The 19156-nt window shown below is 53.3% G+C and overlaps 1 protein-coding gene across 21 annotated transcripts in view; it reads right to left on the bottom strand.

Annotated features, from left to right (window-relative positions):
• Positions 1-495: 495 nt before the first annotated feature.
• LOC308230874 (E3 ubiquitin-protein ligase rnf213-alpha-like) overlaps positions 496-19156 on the bottom strand; it is a 55023-nt gene continuing 36362 nt past the window's right edge. For 8 of the 21 annotated variants that reach the window (XM_080635845.1, XM_080635855.1, XM_080635860.1 and 5 more), the window contains 31 exons: positions 18378-18551; positions 17882-18015; positions 17449-17606; positions 16643-16846; positions 15591-15784; positions 14976-15096; positions 14529-14635; positions 13235-13408; positions 12860-13032; positions 12097-12193; positions 11896-12010; positions 11496-11682; positions 10936-11138; positions 9955-10056; positions 9489-9704; positions 8679-8760; positions 8314-8348; positions 7574-7668; positions 7260-7410; positions 6999-7167; positions 6551-6642; positions 5881-6138; positions 5547-5682; positions 5021-5104; positions 4609-4777; positions 4311-4506; positions 3097-3174; positions 2679-2879; positions 2150-2239; positions 1670-1830; positions 496-1097 (listed from right to left, as the gene is read on the bottom strand). In XM_080635845.1, coding sequence (XP_080491971.1) covers positions 905-1097; positions 1670-1830; positions 2150-2239; positions 2679-2879; positions 3097-3174; positions 4311-4506; positions 4609-4777; positions 5021-5104; positions 5547-5682; positions 5881-6138; positions 6551-6642; positions 6999-7167; positions 7260-7410; positions 7574-7668; positions 8314-8348; positions 8679-8760; positions 9489-9704; positions 9955-10056; positions 10936-11138; positions 11496-11682; positions 11896-12010; positions 12097-12193; positions 12860-13032; positions 13235-13408; positions 14529-14635; positions 14976-15096; positions 15591-15784; positions 16643-16846; positions 17449-17606; positions 17882-18015; positions 18378-18551 — 4549 coding nt within the window. In that variant the 3' untranslated portion in view covers positions 496-904. Of the gene's footprint in view, positions 1098-1669; positions 1831-1853; positions 2013-2149; positions 2240-2678; positions 4205-4310; positions 4527-4608; positions 4778-5020; positions 5105-5544; positions 5683-5880; positions 6139-6550; positions 6643-6998; positions 7168-7259; positions 7411-7573; positions 7669-7992; positions 8046-8313; positions 8349-8678; positions 8761-9488; positions 9705-9954; positions 10057-10935; positions 11139-11495; positions 11683-11895; positions 12011-12096; positions 12194-12859; positions 13033-13234; positions 13409-14528; positions 14636-14975; positions 15097-15590; positions 15785-16642; positions 16847-17448; positions 17607-17881; positions 18016-18377; positions 18552-19156 lie in introns of those variants that run through there. The other 13 variants (XM_080635857.1, XM_080635859.1, XM_080635862.1 and 10 more) reach the window with 13 other exon arrangements.

Raw genomic sequence — 19156 nt, 5'->3', positions numbered from 1 at the left:
ACCTTTGAGAAGCCGGGTGTGTTGGGAGCTGATTGGATTCATCCAACCAAAAGGGATAAGTGTCCAAACCTTTATGGAGAGCTTTGGACTCGACTTAGGGAAGGGCCACCAAGATGATGAGGAGACTGGAGCATCCCTCCTAGGAGAGGCTGAGGGAGCTGGGATGCTCCAGCCTGGAGAAGATACTAGGGAGGTCTTACCAATGCCTGCAGGGAAGGTGTGGACAGGATGAAGGTTTGGGCATGGACCTCCTCCAGAAGGATGGAGAGAAGGAGCTCTCCACATGGGTCAAACCCTTGAAGGCACTGGGACATAGTGGGAGCACTGGGAGATACCTCTGGTCATTCCTGCCCCTGGCCACCTGTGACCACTGAAGGTCAGACCAGGCCTGGAGGGCCTTTGAGCCCCACAGTAGCCCCTGAGATGGTCTGGTCATGCCCATGATGCCGGCCAGGTCCCGTCCACCACCATTTCAGGAACAACAAGAAACCAAGATGGGTTCTTGAGCATTTAATGGCAGAAAGGAAAAGAACAAGGCAGAACAGAGGCCACTGCTGATGGGCATGGGGAGGCACAGATGTGCCCACTGGCCAGCACTGGGGCGGTAGAAGGGACTACAGCTCCTCAGGCACCCATATGGGGGTTTTGCGGGATAGAGTTGGCTGAGGACAGGGGTATTGGAGTTGGGGATGTGTTCATGGGGATGCTCTCCATGTGGCTCAGCAGGGTGGGAGGGACAGGGATGCTTGAGGTCCCCGAGGGGCAGTGGTGGGTCCAGGTGGGAGCTTCCTACCTGGGTTCAGGCCTTAGGGAGCGGGATTTCGGGGGCTTGGAGGCTCAAGCTGCTCCAAGAGCCCACATGTGGCTCATGTGTTGCCCCCAGAGCTGGGGCAGATGTTTCCATCTAATGACCACCTTGGGCTGGCACCTTCTGGCTGTAGGCAGGGACACCGGCCTGGCTGGTCCTTGCAGCCGTCCTCCAGACAGAGAGGATGTTCTTGATGGGAATGTCAGGATCCAGGGCATCCGTGAGGCTGCAAACTGAGCTGGCAGGGACTTGGTTTTCTTCCAGGAAGAACGTGAAGGCAAACTTCAGCCTGTGGATGGAGGCAAAGCAGATGGGTGAGTGTGTGCAGGAGGGGTGGATGTTCCACCACCCCCAGCAGCTAGCCATGGCCAGCAATGGCTCTCAATTGTAAGCACTGTCTTGGCCACTGGTCAGTGGAGGCTCTCAATGGTAGCCAAGGTTTCTGGTCAACGGTGGCTCTCAATGGTGGCCAAGGTTGCTGGTCAATGGTGGCTGTCAGTGGTGGCCAAGGTTGCTGGTCAGTGGTGGCTCTCAGTGGTGGCCAACGTCGCTGGTCAATGGTGGCCAACACCTCATGCTAGAGGCTGCCCTTGAGTGTCTCTGGTGGCATCAGAAGCCAACAAGGCAGCAGATGGTTGGGCATGAGAAAAACTCCTTTCTGTCAGCAGTGGTGCCACCTTGAGCCAACCCCCAGGACAAGCATCTCCAAAGACGGAGATCCACCAGATGAGGCCCTGAATAACCTGCCTGGAGCACGACTTGGACCAGAGACCTTCAGAAGTCTCTCCCTAACCGAACCCCACCAGGAAGCTATGACTTGTGCCACTGCTCTGCCTGTCCCAGGATACGACCTGGACTTACTCATCTTGTGGCTGGAAGCTGGACAGTGCCACTGTGATCATCTCATGCAGCTCAATGAGGAAGAGGTCGAGGTTGGTGTTGGCCAGCGCAGAGGACAGGGCTTTTTCCTCCATTTTACTCAGCTTCTCTTGGAACTCTTTGGGCATCAGGCAGAAGGGATCCTGCCAGGACCACCAAGCTTCAGCAAAGAGGAGACTCCAGCACACTCCCCCCCAGAGGTGACTTCTCATGGAGAAAGGAGAACCACAACCCTTTTGTGTCCTTGTGTGAAACCTCCTATCAGGACCACCAAAGAGCTCCAAGACATGAGCCAGACTTGGAAGTACCCAAGGGAGTGAATTATCTGCAGGATGGGCCAGAGACCTTGATTTAACCCAGGGGAGGGATGAGATGGGGATATCAAATGGCTGCAGCATCACAGGGCTCCTTTCTCCTCCCAGGGGAGCAAACCCCCTCTAAACCCAATCTCATCTCCCTCACCTGATTCATCTGTACCAACAGCATGGACCTGCGAGCTGCCAGGACCTGCCACAGTGACAGGATGTGCTTCAGCCGGGTGTTGGGCACCACCTGAAGAAGTGTGATGGAGAAACACAGCCCTTCAGCTCCTTGGGAAGGTCCCATGCACACTCAACTGACTCTAGCGTGTCCTGGAGTACCATGCGTTGGGCCACCAACATCACCCAGTAGCTGCACCTCAACCACACAGGTCAAGCCCCCAGGCAGGCCCCTCTACCACCTCTTGGCTCACATCACCAGTGTCCCCCCCAGAGATGTCCCAGGCCATCAGCAGTGTACGAGGTGTCCACAAGGACGTGGCATGAAAACCTGGCACCGCCAAGCCAAGCTCTGAAACCCACCCAGGTGCCCAGGACCTCTTTGCTCTGAGGTGGAGACCCCCAACCCTCCATGGACACTTGCAGCATGGGAAGGTGGTGGGAGCCATGGGCAATGCAGAGGGGACAAGGGTGAAGGTCCCACTTCCCACCCAACTTCACCCCTTACCCACCGGCACATCCTGGAGCTGCTTTGCTCCGGCATCCATCCTCAGCTCCTGCCGGATGTACTCGGGCAGCGGGCACTCCGGGTCACCACCCGTCATGGCCAGGAACTCAGCAGCCACCTTCAGGGTGTCCAAGACCTTGGAGAGGGCATTGACCGAGCGGGCCTCTTCCATGATGTGCTTCTGCTGGTTGATGCTGAGCATCTCCTGGCAGCAAGAACAGTGGGGATGTGACCCACCAAGGGTGATGTCCTCCCAGCCTGTGCAAGACAACTGGGTCCTGCCAGGTCTCCACCCCCTGCTTCACCTGGCCTTGGTCCTTCCCACACAACTGCCCACTCTCCGTGCCCCCATCGCGCCACAGGATTGAAGGGAGACCTCAGGGATGGATGGAGGAGAAGACAACTAGCCACTTGTTTCCTACCTGGGGCAGCTGGTCCCTGACTTTCATCTTGGTGACCTGGAGGGTCCTCATGTTGTTGAGGGCAATGGATGGAGCTGTCTGGAAAGTGTTTGGGACAAATGGTTATGAACATGTCACTTAATGAGGGCCAGTAGAGCAGCTCAGATGGGCAGATGTCAGCCCAGGGGATGTCCCCATGGGTTCTGCGTGGCCTCCTGAGGCCACTGTGGAGTTGTGGAGATCACAGGAGGTCCCTGGTGTCTGAAGGAAGGCATGTCCATGGAGCAGGATCAGGCGACCTTGCAGCCTCACCTTTCTTCCCAGCAAGGTGATGGAGAAAGTCCCCCTTGGAAAGATGGGACCAAAAAAGTCCTGGGAACAGCCAGTGTGGACTGATGTTCACCTTTAGGAGACCACACACAGGACAGCCTGGTTCTGGTGTCCTCAAGTCTCCTTTTCCCACCACCTCCAGGCTTCATTTACACAGAATGGAGACCAACAGCCCCAGAAATGTGCTCCTCCAAGGTGGTTCAGGGTCCCACTTTGAACCCTATGCAGAATCATAGAATCATGGAATGGTTTGTGTTGGAAGGGACCTTAAAGCTCATCCAGTTCCAACCACTGCCACAGGCAGGGACCCCTTCCACTAGAGCAGCTTGCTCCAAGCCCCTGTGTCCAACCTGGCCTTGAACACTGCCAGGGATGGGGCAGCCACAGCTTCTCGGGGCACCCTGTGCCAGTGCCTCAGCACCCTCACAGGGAAGAGCTTCTGCTTTAGATCTAAGCTGAACTTCCCCTGTTTCAGTCTGAGCCCATCACCCTTTGTCCCAACGCTACAGTCCCTGATGAGGAGTCCATCCCCAGCATCGTTGTAGCCCCCTTCAGACACTGGAAGATGCTCTGAGGTCTCCTCGCAGCTTCTCTTCTCCAGGCTGAACATAACCCTGGGAGACGCCTCTTGAAGCTCTTTGAACACTACCAACGCCTCCCTTGTCCTCAAAGAAAACAAAAGCAGGGCTGTAGGTCTTCATGCTGCCTTTCAGACCACCATTTCATGGCCACAGATGTAGCTTCTGGACATGGCACTCCTTCAAAACCCAACGAACAGAGGCAGATGCACAGCAGGCATCTGCTAGTGCCTTCAGTTGGGTCTGCTGATTCCAGAAGAGGCTGGAAACAGACCCAAACCCCACTGCTGGCCTGGGACAACCCAATTTGGCCAGTGTGGAGCTCACCTGAGCTTTGATGATGGGCTTCCCACTGATGAAGCGATGAACCACTTGCCTCTGCAGCATCTGGAAGTCGAAGTAGGTCATTTTGGTGCCATCTTTGTCTATCTCATACTGCAAGTTGGCCAGTGCCATGGTCAGCAGGTCACTCTTGGTTACAGTCAGCACGGAGGAGGGCTTCACCTCTTCTGCAGAGATGGACCTGAGAGAGGAATGGTTGCCCTGGTTGCTGCGTCTCTCACCTTGCCCTATTCTGCCATTGAGGACCTGCTGGAGGAGGTGGACAAGCATCTTGGGACATTACCGCTGCCTCTCCCTGGTGACCCGCGCGGCCGTGTCCACGCAGCTGTTCTGCAGCTGGATGAGGAACCTGGCCACCAGGTGGCTGATGGACGGTTGGGCTGGGAGGAGGTGGAGGATGGCAGTGCTGGTGCTGATGTCGCTGGGTGAGAGGTCCGGCAGGACGGTGTTGCCTGTAAAAGGAGGTCTTCTACCTGCTGTATGAAGCCAGGGGACATCCTCCCTTCCACTGAGGTCTTGGAAGGGTTCTTTATCACGTTTTGTATCTTAAGGAGGGGTTCTAATGTGGTTTCAGCAGGTGGGGAGCAAGCTCAGCAGCTTTGCTAGCAAGGGTAGGTGCAGAAAGCAGCTTGGCTTCAGAGCAGACCAAATGGTCAAGGAAAGAGGGATGCGACCTTCTGGAGATGACCACGTACCTGAGATGGATGGGTTCATCTTAATATTGCTCCAAACCTTCTGGATGGTCTCAATAGCTCTGCTGAAAGCCAAACGCTGGTCCTCTATGGAGACAGAGAGAGGAAAAAGCAGCCCCCTCAAGGCATCCTCCCAGGAGATAGGTCAGCTCAGAGAATGTCGCCCAACAGGAACATGGCTGGAGGTGTCACCCAAACCATGCTCACTTGAGCTTCAAGCCTCCATGAGACCGTGTGTGACATCAACCAACCAGGCACCACGACTTAGGAGCTGAAAAGCCCATCTCAGCCACCTTGCACATGGCAGAAGAACCTCGCCAAGCCCCACATGCCCCAGGAGAAAGGATCTGCCCTGGATTCATCTCAATGCCTCAGGCCTCTGCCTTCTCCTAAACTCCCCTCCAAAATCAGTCCTTCAAAGCAGAGCCTTGATGGGCTGCTCTAGGGCTGCCTCCACCACAGCAACTACGGCAGCAGCGTCTCAGTGGAGCATCTGGGTGCTGAGGGGTGATGGAATTCCAAAGCACACCTGAGAGCTCTGGCTGGTCCAGGAACTGCTGGACTGTGTAGTTCTTCCCTTCATGGCTGTTTTGGAAGAAGTGGATCAGGGCATTCTGCAGCCGGAAGATGTCAGGCAGGTGTTGGATGTGTTGGATGTTCTCAAGCTGCAAGAGAAAATGCCATGTGAGTCAAGGGACAAGGATCCCACATGGCACCTGGAAAGGGATCTGGACAAGGGGGACCTTGTCTTGCTTGGATGTTCCAAAGAAACACAAGGCGGGGTGAACAGTTACCCACGGACACCAACCAGGCTGAATCTATTGCGTGTGCTTTGGTGGAAAGGGGATGTTCCCACAACCAACCTTTGACAAGAGCTCCAGCAGAATCGGGTATGGACTTCCGGTGTCTTCTCCACCTTCCAGCTGCAGGAAATGCATCAGGGTCTGGATGGTCATCTTCTGTTCCAATTGCCACATGCTGGGCTGGTTGATCAGCCCCTGCCTTGGTAGGTCTTGGAGAGGGGGTGTCTGGCCGTAAGCTATTTTCAGGAGGAGGCTGGAGCTCTGGGGACCTTCATTCATCCTCTTCTCCTTGATAGAATTAAGGCTGTGCTCCAGTTCCTGCAAGAAGCCAAGGGTCATTAGGAGCCACCTCCCCTCACTCAAAAGGCCTGAGGGGATTCACAGGGTCTCAGGAAAAAGAAATGAAATGAGGGCTCTGGAGAAGTGGGGAACATGGGGAGAACTTGTCTCCAAAGGGACAAGAACCCAAGTGCCCAGGCAGAAACCCACAGGTGGTTTTTCCAAGGGAAGAAAACCAATGGGTTTCCAAGGAGGATCTGAATCAAAGCATTCAAGAAGCCAGCTCTCTGCTGAAGCAAAGCAGACCACACCAGGACAAGGTCCCCATTCATAAAAGAGGTGACAAATCTTTTCTTCCACACTGAGCCCAGCAGAGGTGTCTGGACATGGACATGGCCAGGAAATGGTGCTTTGGGTATGTGATATGAGCAGTAGCTGGGACCAGGCGTACCTGGAAGATGGGCTGAGCCAGGGCTTTGAACAAGGTTTCCCATTCTTCCCGGTCCTTCTTCTCATGGAGGATGCCCAAGGCTGCACTCTCACCTAGAGAAGACACAGAGGAACACATGAGCTTTTGCCCTGTAGAGCCTGGGGTCCGCCCAAAGCTTTGCTGGGTTTCTTGACAGCCTGATGTAGAAATAAGAAGAGCCGAGAGCAGAAGGGATGATGCAGATGCCTCCTTGGAGCAAACCATCTCCTAGTTTGCTCATGCCCTCAAGCTGCTCTGCCCTGAGTGCTCGGAATGAGCTCACTGCCCTCGTGGTCCTCCCTGTCTTCTCACTGCTTTCCTGGGATGAAGACTATCCCAGGAAGGAGGAACCAGTGACACTGGTCCTGGTTAGAACTCAACCACCACAAGCCTTCTGGTGACCTCCCAATGCTTCCCAGCATCTCCCTACCTGCCGAGCTGTCCTTGTATAGGTGCTGTAGAAAGAGGTGCACAGTCAGCAGAGCATCCTCCGTGTTCTTGCTGAGTGCTTCTGCCAGGCACTCCACGTCTTTCTGAAGATGGCCCCAGAAGAATTCTTCCACATCCTCCGGTTTCTCTCTCATCAGGTCCAGAATGGCCTGGAGAATGTGGCAGGTTCCTCCCTTAGGCTCTCAAGGAGGTCTCTTCCCAAGCTGGGCTGAGCGCTCCTCGCGGGGTGGTGTTCACTGACCTGTTTGTCTGTGTAGATCCCCAGCAGGAGGGAGGAATGGAGCAGAGCTCTCGCCAGAGCCACACAGGCAGGGGACAGGCACCTCTCCAGCTCGGTCCTCCGTGAGATGGGGCTCTCCAGGATGTAGCCTTTCTCCGTTGTATCCACAGAGCTGAGTCAAGAAGGAGCAATCACCTACCACGTCCTGTGCCAGGTCTCACCATGGGACCATGGGGCAGAGGCCTTTGCTTTGGCCATTTCCCCTGTGCTCGGGGCACAGTGGGAGTGTTAGGTGGATGGGTGAAGACCTCTGGGGCTGCAGAAGGTTGACTTACACTTCCTTCCGCAGAAAGCCTTTCTTAGGTCTGTGCCTGGTTCCCCCAACGGCGGCACCACACTTGCACTTCTTCACTTCCATGGGAAGCCCACACTGCATTTGGACACGTAGGGTGGGGTGAGAGAGGAGATTGGGAGACCACCCAGGTGCTAAAGGCTTCAAGCAAAAGCTGAGGGCACCCAGAGGATTTTCATGGCTTCTGCCTGGCTTTTTACATGGGCTCATTGCAACAGCCAACAAGAGGTGGGAGGAGATGTGAACAAACATCTCCAGACCAATCAGGTTCTGCCTACAGCCCGCGGGACATGTCTAGGAGTCAGTTTGCGGGTGAGACTAAGCAAGACCTGGAAGCACTCCATGGGGAGGCACTAATCCCAGCTCCATTTAGCCCAGTGCCTCACTGGGACATGAACCCACCTGAGGTGGACAAGAGCCCAGCTGGCTTCTGAGCCTTGCAGTTGCTCTTGCAGCTAAAAGACAGTTGGCACAGAAGTGGCATTGGAGTCCACATTAGGAGAGGATCAAGGCAGCAGTACGAAAGTCTATAGCAGCACCCAGAAGAAGCAGCCAAGCCAAGAGACCAAGATGTGTTTCAAGATGGTGCAAAGGGGATGGGCACCACTGGGAGCCAGAAGAAGACCTGAGAAGCTCCATCCCACGCATGGAAGTAACAGAGATGAAATGAGAAGCAGAAGAAGACAGAGCTGCTAAGACCACCAGCCAGAAGGAGGCACTTACGTTGGTGACAACCCAGCACAAGCCACACTGACAGCCTAGAAAGAGGACATGGTTAGTCTGTCATCTCCACAACAACCTCCATGATGGTAATGTGGCCGTAAGCTTCCCAAGAGAGTGAACAGGCCTGGGCCCCGCTTCCTGGAATCCAGCCCCACCACACACCTCTCGCAGAACTTCTCACAAAGGACCCAAAGTTGCTCCGTGCAAGTGGAGATCAGGAAGGATGAACTCCACCTTCTACACAGAAGGCTGGAGACAGCCTTCAGGAGTCTTTAATCCCTTCCCTCCATCTCTTGGCCAATCTCTATCAGCTGCTGGTGGGTCCCCAACACACACAAGAGCAGTGAGATTCCCCCAATACTTACTCCAAATCTTCTCTGTCGCACCAATTTTCCAGTTGTCCTCATCAAAAAGCAGGTCTCCAGGCATGGTGGGAAGGTAGGACCCCTTGCAAAGGAAACACGATAGAAGGTGAGGTGTGGAGTAACCACCTCCCTCGCTCACTTCCCACCCATCTGAGGAACAATTTGGCTTCTAAAGCCAGCAGTGGAGAAGAAAGGTTCTACATGGCCACTGTCATCAGGGAGAAACTTCTGGTGAAGAATGGGGACCAGGTGAAGTACATGAGACAGAAAGATGTGAGGCTGGAGTGACCAGATAGAAGCAAAGTCCCCAAGAGTCCAGTTATCTAGGAGTTTTGATTCTGGAACTGAATACGCCATGAGCCAACCAGGATCTTGATGGGAAGGGAGATGAGCCACTTCCAGGAAAAGCAGCAAATATCCTGGTTGCTTCCTGCAGCCTTCCAATAACAGGAACAACTCATGCATGGACTCATCCAAGGGGAACGAGCATTTCCACCATCATTTCAGTGATGGAAGACCTTTGGCAGAAGGAGTATTGAAGCTCAGGCTGGGCTTCAAACCACTTAATCTCCGCCAAGAAAGCTCTGCCAGGCCCCCAGCTCCCCTTGAGTTAGTAGAGAGATGGGCATCACCCGTAGACCATACATCTCATCCACATTTGAAGGAGACAAGGATGAATGGTCACAATTACTTCTCAGCCCAATGAACAAGAACCAAGAGGAGCAATGATCTACAAGCAAGAAGCTGACCAGGACACACTGCAGGACAGTGGGGTGGAGAGAGCTGTCCACCTCATCCTTGGAGACTCACCATCACCACGTCAGGCTTGAAGCTGATGTTCCTGAGGAAGCGAGTGATGTGGCTTGGGAACAAGGCCAGAGTGAGTGCAGTGTGGAAGACAACCTCCTGCAGGCCTGGGTCTTTGCCATTACCCAAAGCATCCACGATCTTCATAAGCTTCTCTTCTGGCAGCTCATCTGTGCTGGACGGCAACTGGAGGATGTTCTCCATTTGTCTCATGACCGACTACAAAGGTTGAACAACACAGATGTAAGTGAAGGCAACCAGCATGGCATCTGCCTGTGACGCATCTTCTGGCTTCACCCCTGAGGTCCACTGTCCATGCCAAGCCCCATTTGTGTCCTCTGGCAGCAGGGAGAAGCCACAGCTATCCATCAAGACAGATGGAAAGCTCCTGTTTCCAGGAGGTTCTAGACCAACCAACTGTTCCAGACCAAATCTGAGACCTCCTGTCAGAAGCACAACAGATACTCACAGTCAAGCTCTGTTTTGCTGTGGATACTTGGCTTTTAAGCTGGTTTTGTGCTTTGTCCAGCACACAAAACATCAGTGGTATATTGGACCAAGCTCTTCTATCCTGAAAAACACAGATGAACTTTGTGATCCTGAGGAGCAAGCAGAGGACGTCCAAGAGAGGCATGAGAAGAGCCTGTGAGGACTTGTCACTCTCCTCAATGGGAAGGGAGCCCCATGAGTTAATTTGAAGAATCCCAGACTGGTTTGGGCTGGGAGGAACCTTAAAGCTCTTCCAGTTCCAACCCGTCACGGGCAGGGACACCTTCCACTAGAGCAGGTTACTCCAAGGCCCTGTGTCCAACCTGGCCTTGAACACTGCCAGGGATGGGGCAGCCACAGCTTCTCTGGGAACCCTGTGCCAGCTCCTCAGCACCCTCACGGGACAGAGCTTCTTCCTTATATCCCACCCCTTCCCTCTTCCAGTTGGAAGCTGTTACTTCTTGTCCCGTCTCTACATGCGGTTGTAGAATCCCCTCTCCAGGTTTCCTGTAGCCCCTTTAGGCACTGGAGCTGCTCTAAGGTCTCCTCTTAATGCATCTTCTCTTCTCCAGACTGACCCAGCCCAGCTCTCTCAGCCTGGCTCCAGAGCAGAGCTGTTCCAGCCCTTGCAGCAGCTCCATGGCCTCCTCTGGCTTCACTCCAACAGCTCCACATCCCTCTGGTGCTGCTGCCCCAGAGCTGGATCAGGACTGTAGGGGGGATCTCCCCAGAGCACAGCAGAGGGAGAGAATCCCCTCCCTGCCCTGCTGCTCACGCTCTGGGGGTGCAGCCCAGGACATGGGGGTGGGATTCTGGTCTCAAAGTGCACATTGATGGGTTAAGGGGAGCTTCTTGTCACTCCACACCCCCAAGTCCTTCTTCTCAGGGCTGGAGCCCTGACTGGGATCTGTCCACTACCCTCAGCTCTGCTTTGGCACCAGGCTCTCAAGAAACAACCCACCTGTGAAACTTCTACTCCTTGGGGTAGAATCCACTTCTCCACCTGGAGCATCTTCCACGTGGAGATGAACCCATAGAGGTCACAGAGGTTTCTGATGAGGAACATCTGAGGCCATGGAGTTGGAGCCTTTGCAACCAGCTGCTTCATTGCATTCACCAGGTCTTGCTCTTTCTCAGTCCTTTCAGCAGTGGGTGCATGGGGATCTGCAAGAAAAGATCTCATCATGCCTACTCCCCATGATCACAGCCCATCGTACGCATCCTTCACCAGCGCAGCTCCTATGGCTGTTTAAGTTGCAGTAGGACCCAGGATCTTCTACCCATACTTCAAGGCAATGGTCAGTGAGAAGGTCCCTTAGCATGTAGGTAGAACACAGCGAGTCTAAGGACTGAAGAGCTGGAAGTTTGTCCAAAACAACCTAAACTTTCATGAAAGTTATTAACCTTTATTAAATCCAGTTATTTTCCATCAAAAACCTCCACGGTTAGACCTTTCTGGGGCTGCTTCTAGACCTTCTATGGGGTAGGCATAGTTCTCATCTGACACCAAGCAGGACTCACCTGGAAGCATCCATCTGCCAAGCACGGTGGCCACATGGCTGATGGAGAGCCGGAGCTGGGCGATGAACTGAAGGGTGTTGATCTTTGAGACTTGGGGCTCGCAGAAGGCCGCTAGGTCTGCGGTGGAGAAGCAGTGCTCAGCCAGCTGGCTGATGTCTTCTTCTTCAGAAGAAGGATACATAAAATCCTGCTCAAGAAAGAGACAATCTTTAAGTCTGAAGGTGGGTTAGAACCCAGCAGCTCCCCCTCCCTCCTTGGGTCTTCTCTCATCTTCAAGGTGAGCTCCTCCTTTGGCTCCTCATCCACAAGATGATGTGGAGGGGGAGGTAATTAATGTGATGAGGATGGTAGCTCCATGTTATGATGTTGGGACTCCCAGTGCATCTCAAGGGACCCTCACCTCCAGACAGTGCACCACCATGAAGTAGAAATGGTCCATATTACTTTGGTGGGACATTATCTTTTCTTCCATCTGGGACAAGTATTCTTCCAAGTGAACCTTGACATTGTTGAACCTGGGGCAGAAAAGGAGACAAGAGCCTCAGCTTCCGTATAGCCAAGAGGCTCAGCAATGGGGTTTGGGAGAAACCTTGAGGCTGACCCGCATCGCAGCAGTAGCTTCAGGAGGGAGGACTGGATGGTGGGACTGGTGTCCATGCACTCCTCGAAGGGTGACAACTCACTTTTTGTCTTGTAGGCTAAGAAGGAAGGATGACATCTGTTATTTAATCATAGATTCACAGAAGAGTTTGGGTTGGAAGGGACCCTCCAAAGCTCATCTAATCCAACGCCCCTGCAATAAGGAGGGACATCTTCAACTAGATCAGGTTGCCCAGAACCACATCCAGCCTGGACTATCTCCAGGGATGGGGCATTCACCACCCCTCTGGGCAACCTGTGCCAGGATTTTACCACCCTCACTGAAAAAAAGCTCTTCCTCACGTCCAGCCTGAACCTTCCCTCTTTGAGGATCCTGCACTTGGCCCCGCTGAACCTCATGAGGTTCACATGGACCCCCTGTCCAAGTCCTTCTGGATCCCATCATGGGCATGTCAACTGCATCAGTCTTGTGATGACTTCACGTCATCACAGATGGGCTGGCAATGCACTCCATCCCACTGTCCATGTTGTTGATGGAGTAGAAGTCCCAGCACGGATCCCTAAGAGATGCCACTTGTCACTGCTGTCCATTGAGCCATTGACCACAACCCTCTGGATGTGATCATCCAGCCAATCCCCCATCCACCCAACTGCCCACCCACTAAATACATGTCTCCAGCTTAGAGAAAAGGATGTTGTGGGGGACTTGTGCCTTCCAAAGGGGTGGGGACAGACCCAGGTAGAGCAGAATCAAGCTCCTTTACCCCTTCTCCACGCCTGATGTTCAGGGTTAGGTTTGGAAGCCACAAACTGTATCAGTCGCCGAATGATCTGGGCAGACGGCACCTGCCTGTCTCCCAGAAAGTAGATGCTGATGAACTCCACAAAGAAGGAATTGCACTTCCGCCTGAACTTGTTGTGACAGGCAACAGCTTCCCTGAAGGGCAGAAGAAAACCAAGACTCATGGTCAACCTCCACCCTAAGGAAAGAAACAACGTCCCTCTCCCTGCAGAGCACAGGACTCAAAGCAGGGAGGTGAGATGGACCTCAGATGGACAGATGTTTGTTCAGCAGCTTCTACCCAACTTCGAACAAGAAGACACTCAAGGCAAGCAGGTTTTTGCCAGCACCAGGATACCTCGTGGCCTCGGAAGCGGCGGGCGTGTAATCCTCCGGGAATTCCTCCTTGCAGATCTTACACTGCTTGTTGTCCCAGTCCAGGATGCAGCGAGTGCAGAAGATGTGGCCGCAGGGCAGCTCTGCTGGGTCAGTGATTTCCCGCAGGCAACTCTTGCATTCCCTCACGCCCTTCCTGAGGGACACCAAGGAAAGAAGCAGGAGTTCAGTGCTGCAGCCAGATTGGAGGAGGGTTGGCTCCTGCCTGATGCACACCCTGGGATGGGTGTGAAGCTGAATGAACACTTTGGCCAGGCCTCACTGGTGAGAACCAGGGGGAACCACCACTGCTTCAAGGCCCACCACGGCTTCTAAGCTGCCTGAGGACCATCCCATCTTAGAGAGGCATCTACTACGATCCCGTAGTGAGTATCATAGAGTCGTGGAATGGTTTGTGTTGGAAGGGACCTTAAAGCTCACCCAGCTCCAACCCCTGCCGTGGGCAGGGACACCTTCCACTAGGGCAGCTTGCTCCAAGCCCCATCCAACATGGCCTTGAACACTGCCAGGGATGGCGCAGCCACAGCTTCTCAGAGTGACCTGTGCCAGGGCCTCAGCACCCTTACAGGGAAGAACTTCTTCCTTTTATCCCATCTAACTCTTCTCTCTTCCAGATGAAACCTGTTACACTTCATCCCATCCCTACACACTGTTCTAGAAGCCTAAGGCATTCCCTTAGGGAGCCTTCTCTTCTCCAGGCTGAACCAGCGCAGCTCTCAGCCTGACTCCAGAGCAGAGCTGCTCCAGCTCCCTCAGCATCTCCGTGGCCTCCTCTGGGCTCTCTACAGCAGCCCCACATCCCTCTGGTGCTGTTGCCCCAGAGCTGGACCAGGACTGCAGGGGGAGTCTCCCTGGAGCACAGCAGAGGGAGAGAATCCCCTCCCTGATGCTCTGCTCACGCTCTGGGGGTGCAGCCCAGGACATGGGGGGGTTCTGGGCTCCAGCGCACATTGATGGGTTAAGGGGAGCTTAATCACGTTGAAGATGGTTGGGTGAAGGGGATGGAGAGCTGGGTGCTCAGGGGAGCTGATTTCTTTATCACCACACCTAAGAGAAGCTCCTCCAGAGATCTCCAGAGATCCCCAGAGTTTTGATTTGGTTTTAGTCATCACCTCCAAGGCAGGTTCTCAACCAGTTCTGCACCAGTGTGGCCTCCCTTTGACCCAAAGAGGTTCACCCCTAGTGCTGACCCATCCTTTACAAACACAGCAATGGAGAAGGACCCCAAGGTCAACTTCTCTTCTGCTTGCACTTACACCAGATACACCGTGTCGGCGCTCTCATTGCATTTCTTCAGCACTTTCATCACCAAATCAAAAGTCTTCTCTGGTTCAGAGCCCGGCAGAAGCTTTGTATAGAGGCGCTGCAAAAGAAACCCACAGTCCAAGCTCAGCAGAAACATCTCTCTGCGACATGGAGGAGAAATATTATGGGATGGCAGTGCTGAAAGGACACAGGGCTAAGCAGGAGAACCAAGCAGATCCATGTATGGATGTCACTACGTGGACCTCTGAGGGTAGTGACGTGGATCAAGGTCACTTTCTTCTCAAGGAAGCTTCCTCGATTCCAAATCCTCATTTTGAATTCTGAGTCCTATTTGGATTTGTCTTTTGGATGGTATTTCCAGCCTCTTTCCTGAGGCCTCCCTAGAGCTGGGACCAGAGAAAAAGCCCTCCCAAGCTTCCCAGCCCAGAAAAACCTACATTCCAGAGGAAGATGAACTGCTTCACCACAAGCCGCAGGAGTTTCTCCTCCATTTGGGTCTCATTGTGCAGCAGGTGGTCAATCAACATGTAGACAATGTTGGTGCAGTGCCAGCGATGTCTGTAAAACATCCACCCCAAAGGATGACAATCAGGTTGGACCACAGACCTGCTGAGCTCCCTTCCCACCAGTGCTGCTGTGACTCCTCCTGTGAGCTTTGAGGACCTTCTGAGACAGTATTAGAAGGAGGATTAGATAGCATGGTCCTACTTGTTATAACCAACCTTGGGCCTTCTGAGTATTGTCTCTTGAAGAGATCCACTCCAGAACCCATTTTGGCACCAGCAAGCATGCAAGGAGAAACTTCCCCAGAAAGAAACCATTTGATAATGGTGAAACATCACCACTTCCTTGTTTTGAAGCCACTTTGTGTCCTGCTTAAACCATGACACTTTGCCATCATGTTTGTGACTCCAGAAGGACCAGGAAGGAGTGGGACAGTTAGAGGACTTGTGTCTCCAGCTCCCCAGGAAGATGGTTGCTTCAGTTCACCTGACCTTCAGACATTAGAAGGTTTGCTTGCTCTACTGTCAGTGGAGAGTGACTGAACTTACAACACACTCTCCAGGAGCTGCTGCTTCTTCTGGTAGAACTGAAGCTGGTAGTTGTCCTCACTGATCCGTTCCATCCAGGGCTTAATGGACTTGACACTTTTGAGCCATGCTATTGAGGCATCGAAGGGCAAAAGCCTGTTTTCAGAGGGCTGCACGTTCTCCAGGAGGATGTTCAAGGCATCCAGAGTGACAAACTGGAACGACATGTGCAGAAAGAGAGGAATGGAGTTGGGGGAAAGAACTGAGCTTGCTGGGGGGTGGTACAGGGGGAGGAGAAGGCTCTGGATAGACCTTAGAGCAGCTCCCCCTGCCTAAAGGGAACCTACAAGAAAGCTGGAGGGGGGCTTCTACAACAGCGTGTAGGGATGGGACAAGGAGTAGCAGATTCCAACTGGAAGAGGGAAGAATTAGATGGGATATAAAGCAGAAGCTCTTCCCTGTGAGGGTGCTGAGGCGCTGGCACAGGGTGCCCAGAGAAGCTGTGGCTGCCCCATCCCTGGCAGTGTTCAAGGCCAGGTTGGACAGAGGGGCTTGGAGCAAGCTGCTCTAGTAGAAGGTGTCCCTACCCATAGCAGGGGTTGGAACTGGATGAGCTTTAAGGTCCCTTCAACCCAAACCAGTCTGGGATTCTATGATGAGATCCTGGTATAGCTTTTGGAGTAGCTGGCAGGGCTAAGCTGGACTTTTAGAGGTGAAGTTCTGACATCAGTAAACCAGGAAGGGTTTTAATGAGTCCAACCATGCTGCAGAGAAAGAAGGATCTTGGAGTCACTGCAGGGAGTTCTCTAGAAACCATGGCTTGGTGCTTGAAGGAGGGATGTGGACATCACTCCACAGTGAAGGAGCTGGAGCCCACCACTGGAGCGCGACACAACGAATTCCACCCACCTCTAGGGTCAAAAGTGTCTTCAACATGGTACCCAGAGCAACACAAACACAAGGATGTCTTACTAATTACAGAGGATGTAATTAAACTATGGAACCTGTGAAGATCACCAGCATCCAAATGCCCTAGGAGAAGGGCCTGAGGGCACACACAGCTCTCTGCTCACCATTTCTGGGGGGTTCTTCTCATACATTGCCTGCAGCTCACTTATGACAGTGTCATTGCTTTTTGCTATGTCCACAAAGAGTTGATAATCATCTCGGAGGTAGAAATAGTCCATGTGAAGCCAAACTGGGGAAAAGCCCGTCTCTCCCTGGCCCAAGGAGGAGCAGAGCTGGCCCGCGCTGGCCAGGAAGACCTTGGAGAGAACCTGCAGGTGGGATAAAAGCTGTTATTTCCACTCAAAGCCAACAGCAAATGGGCTGAGGTGGGGTGTTCAGCATTGCTGTTGTGGCCCATTGGAAGTTTCCTCATCTCAAATAGTTCTCAAGGTGGAATAAAGACCAAAGGTTCCTCACAGCTGAGGAGTAGACATGGAGGAGAACATCAGATTTGGCCACTGTCCTGCTTTTGGCTGGGATAGTTAATTTTTTTCCCAGTAGCTGGGATAGGGCTGTGGTTTGGATGTCGGATGAACATAATGCTGGTAACACACCAATGGTTTAGTTGCTGCTCAGCAGGGCTCAGCCTCATGAGGGACTTCTCAGTCTCTCATGCTCTGCCTGTAAGGAGGGACACAAGATGTTGGGAGAAGACACAGTCAGAAACCTGACCCGAACTAGCCAAAGGCGTATTCCATACCACAGAGCATCCTCTCCAGTATATAAACTGGGGGAAGTTGGCTGGAAGGACCAATCACTGCTCAGGACAGTCAGCAGGGGGTGAGCAGTTGTATGGAGCATCCACTGGGGCTTTGGTTTGGGTTTTATTCCAAGGCCAGTTGAAGCTGATGTTCTACCCAACCTTACTGACCTCATAGACAGAGATATCTTGTCCAGGAAAAGCCATCCTGAGGAAGTCATTGGCGTAACAGCGTAGCATGTCTGGATCGCTGCTATCTGGTGTCAAGATGTTCTTGATGAAGGTTTGGTAGAATATGGCCACTTCCTCCTTTGGCTTCTGGGGCTGATCTAGAAGGGACAGTGACTACATCTATGATTCTACATCACACTGGCTGCTTGGCTGAAAATGTGAGCTCCTCCTCAAGACTGAGGTGGGCACGTGGCTGAGTGCAAGGCCATGGGGAAGAGACCCAATGCTGTCATAGGAAGAGGAAATACAATGCAGAAGAGATGCACAACATGATTGGAGGGAGGAATACAGCCCCCATGGTCCCTCCTGGTAAGGATGTGGATTTTGAGCAGTCTGGTTGGGTTGAAGCTTCCCCTGGAAAGGCTGATATTACCTTTCATATGATAGACCTTCTCCCATAATTCGTCCAGGTAGGCTTTCAAAACCCAGCTGAATGGGAATTGGCAGAAGAGGGAGATGTTGGGGTCTTCGGTCATGGATAACACAGAAATCTTGGCATCTGCTACCCTTGAATTCCAACAGAAAGAAGGATTAAATTGTGCAACAGCCTGTAGGTGTCCAGAGACGGAGCAGCCTGGTGACGTTCCCGACTCCAGCTGACATTCTCTTCAGAGGAGTTCAGAAACCTATGGAGAAACCTGGTAGGAAAGTCAGGGAAAAGTGGGCAAGAGCGGGGAAGGAGCCAGTTCTGCTGACAGCTTAGAACAACAGGGAAGTGTTGGTGCCAGGGGTTTGACACCCAGGACCCTCCAGGGCCAGGTTACAGCCATCTGCACCTCAAGCATGAGCTCCTGTTTCACTACAAACACCAGCTTCTACTCTCCTAAGGAAGACCCCCTCACCGCAGTCATTCACTCCCTGTCTCTTACTTGTTGGTGTATTTAATCTTTAGGAATGTTTCTTCTTGGAACATCTGGAGCCACAGTTCTGGCAGCGGAGAGCCTTGCAAGAGGAGATCCAGGTTGTTGTTGGCATCCACCACAGCGAGAATCTGGGCAAAGATGTTGGCCACGATGTCCTCCAGGTGCATCCAGAGGGCTTGCCTGGAAAAGGAGGTGACCTAGCTCATCACATCACCTCCCACCATAAACCCTCATCTGCCCAGGGGAGGCCATCTGTCTTGAAGACCCACAAGTCAACCAAAACAACCCATCTGCTTCTCTGGCTGGGAATGTTGATCTGTTGGAGTGGAAGAAGGTTCTACAGAGGGATCTGGCCAGGCTGGATCCATGGGCTACGGCCAATTGCATGAGGTTCAACAAGGCAAAATGCTGGGTCCCTCATTACGAAAAAGACATCGAGGTGCTGGAGCAGGGCCAGAGAAGGGCAAGGAAGCTGGTGCAGGGCCTGGAGCCCAAGTGTGATGGGGAAGGGCTGAGGGACCTGGGGGATTCAGTCTGGAGAAGAGAAGGCTCAGGGGGGACCTGATCGCTCCCTGCAACTGCCTGAGAGGAGGATGGAGCCAAGAGGGGGCTGGGCTCTGCTCCCAAGGAACAAGGGATGGGACAAGAGGAACCGGCCTCAAGCTGCACCAGGGCAGGTTTAGATGGAGCTGAGGAACAATTCCTTCCCCAAAGGGTGCTCAGGCCTTGGAACAGGCTGCCCAGGGCAGGGCTGCAGTCACCGTCCCTGCAAGTGTTCACACACC

Source organism: Psittacula echo (genome assembly GCF_963264785.1).
Source record: "Psittacula echo genome assembly, chromosome: 28".
NCBI lineage: Eukaryota > Metazoa > Chordata > Aves > Psittaciformes > Psittacidae > Psittacula > Psittacula echo.
The sequence above is the reverse complement of the archived record's forward strand: the minus strand, read 5'-3'. Positions and strand labels throughout refer to the sequence as shown.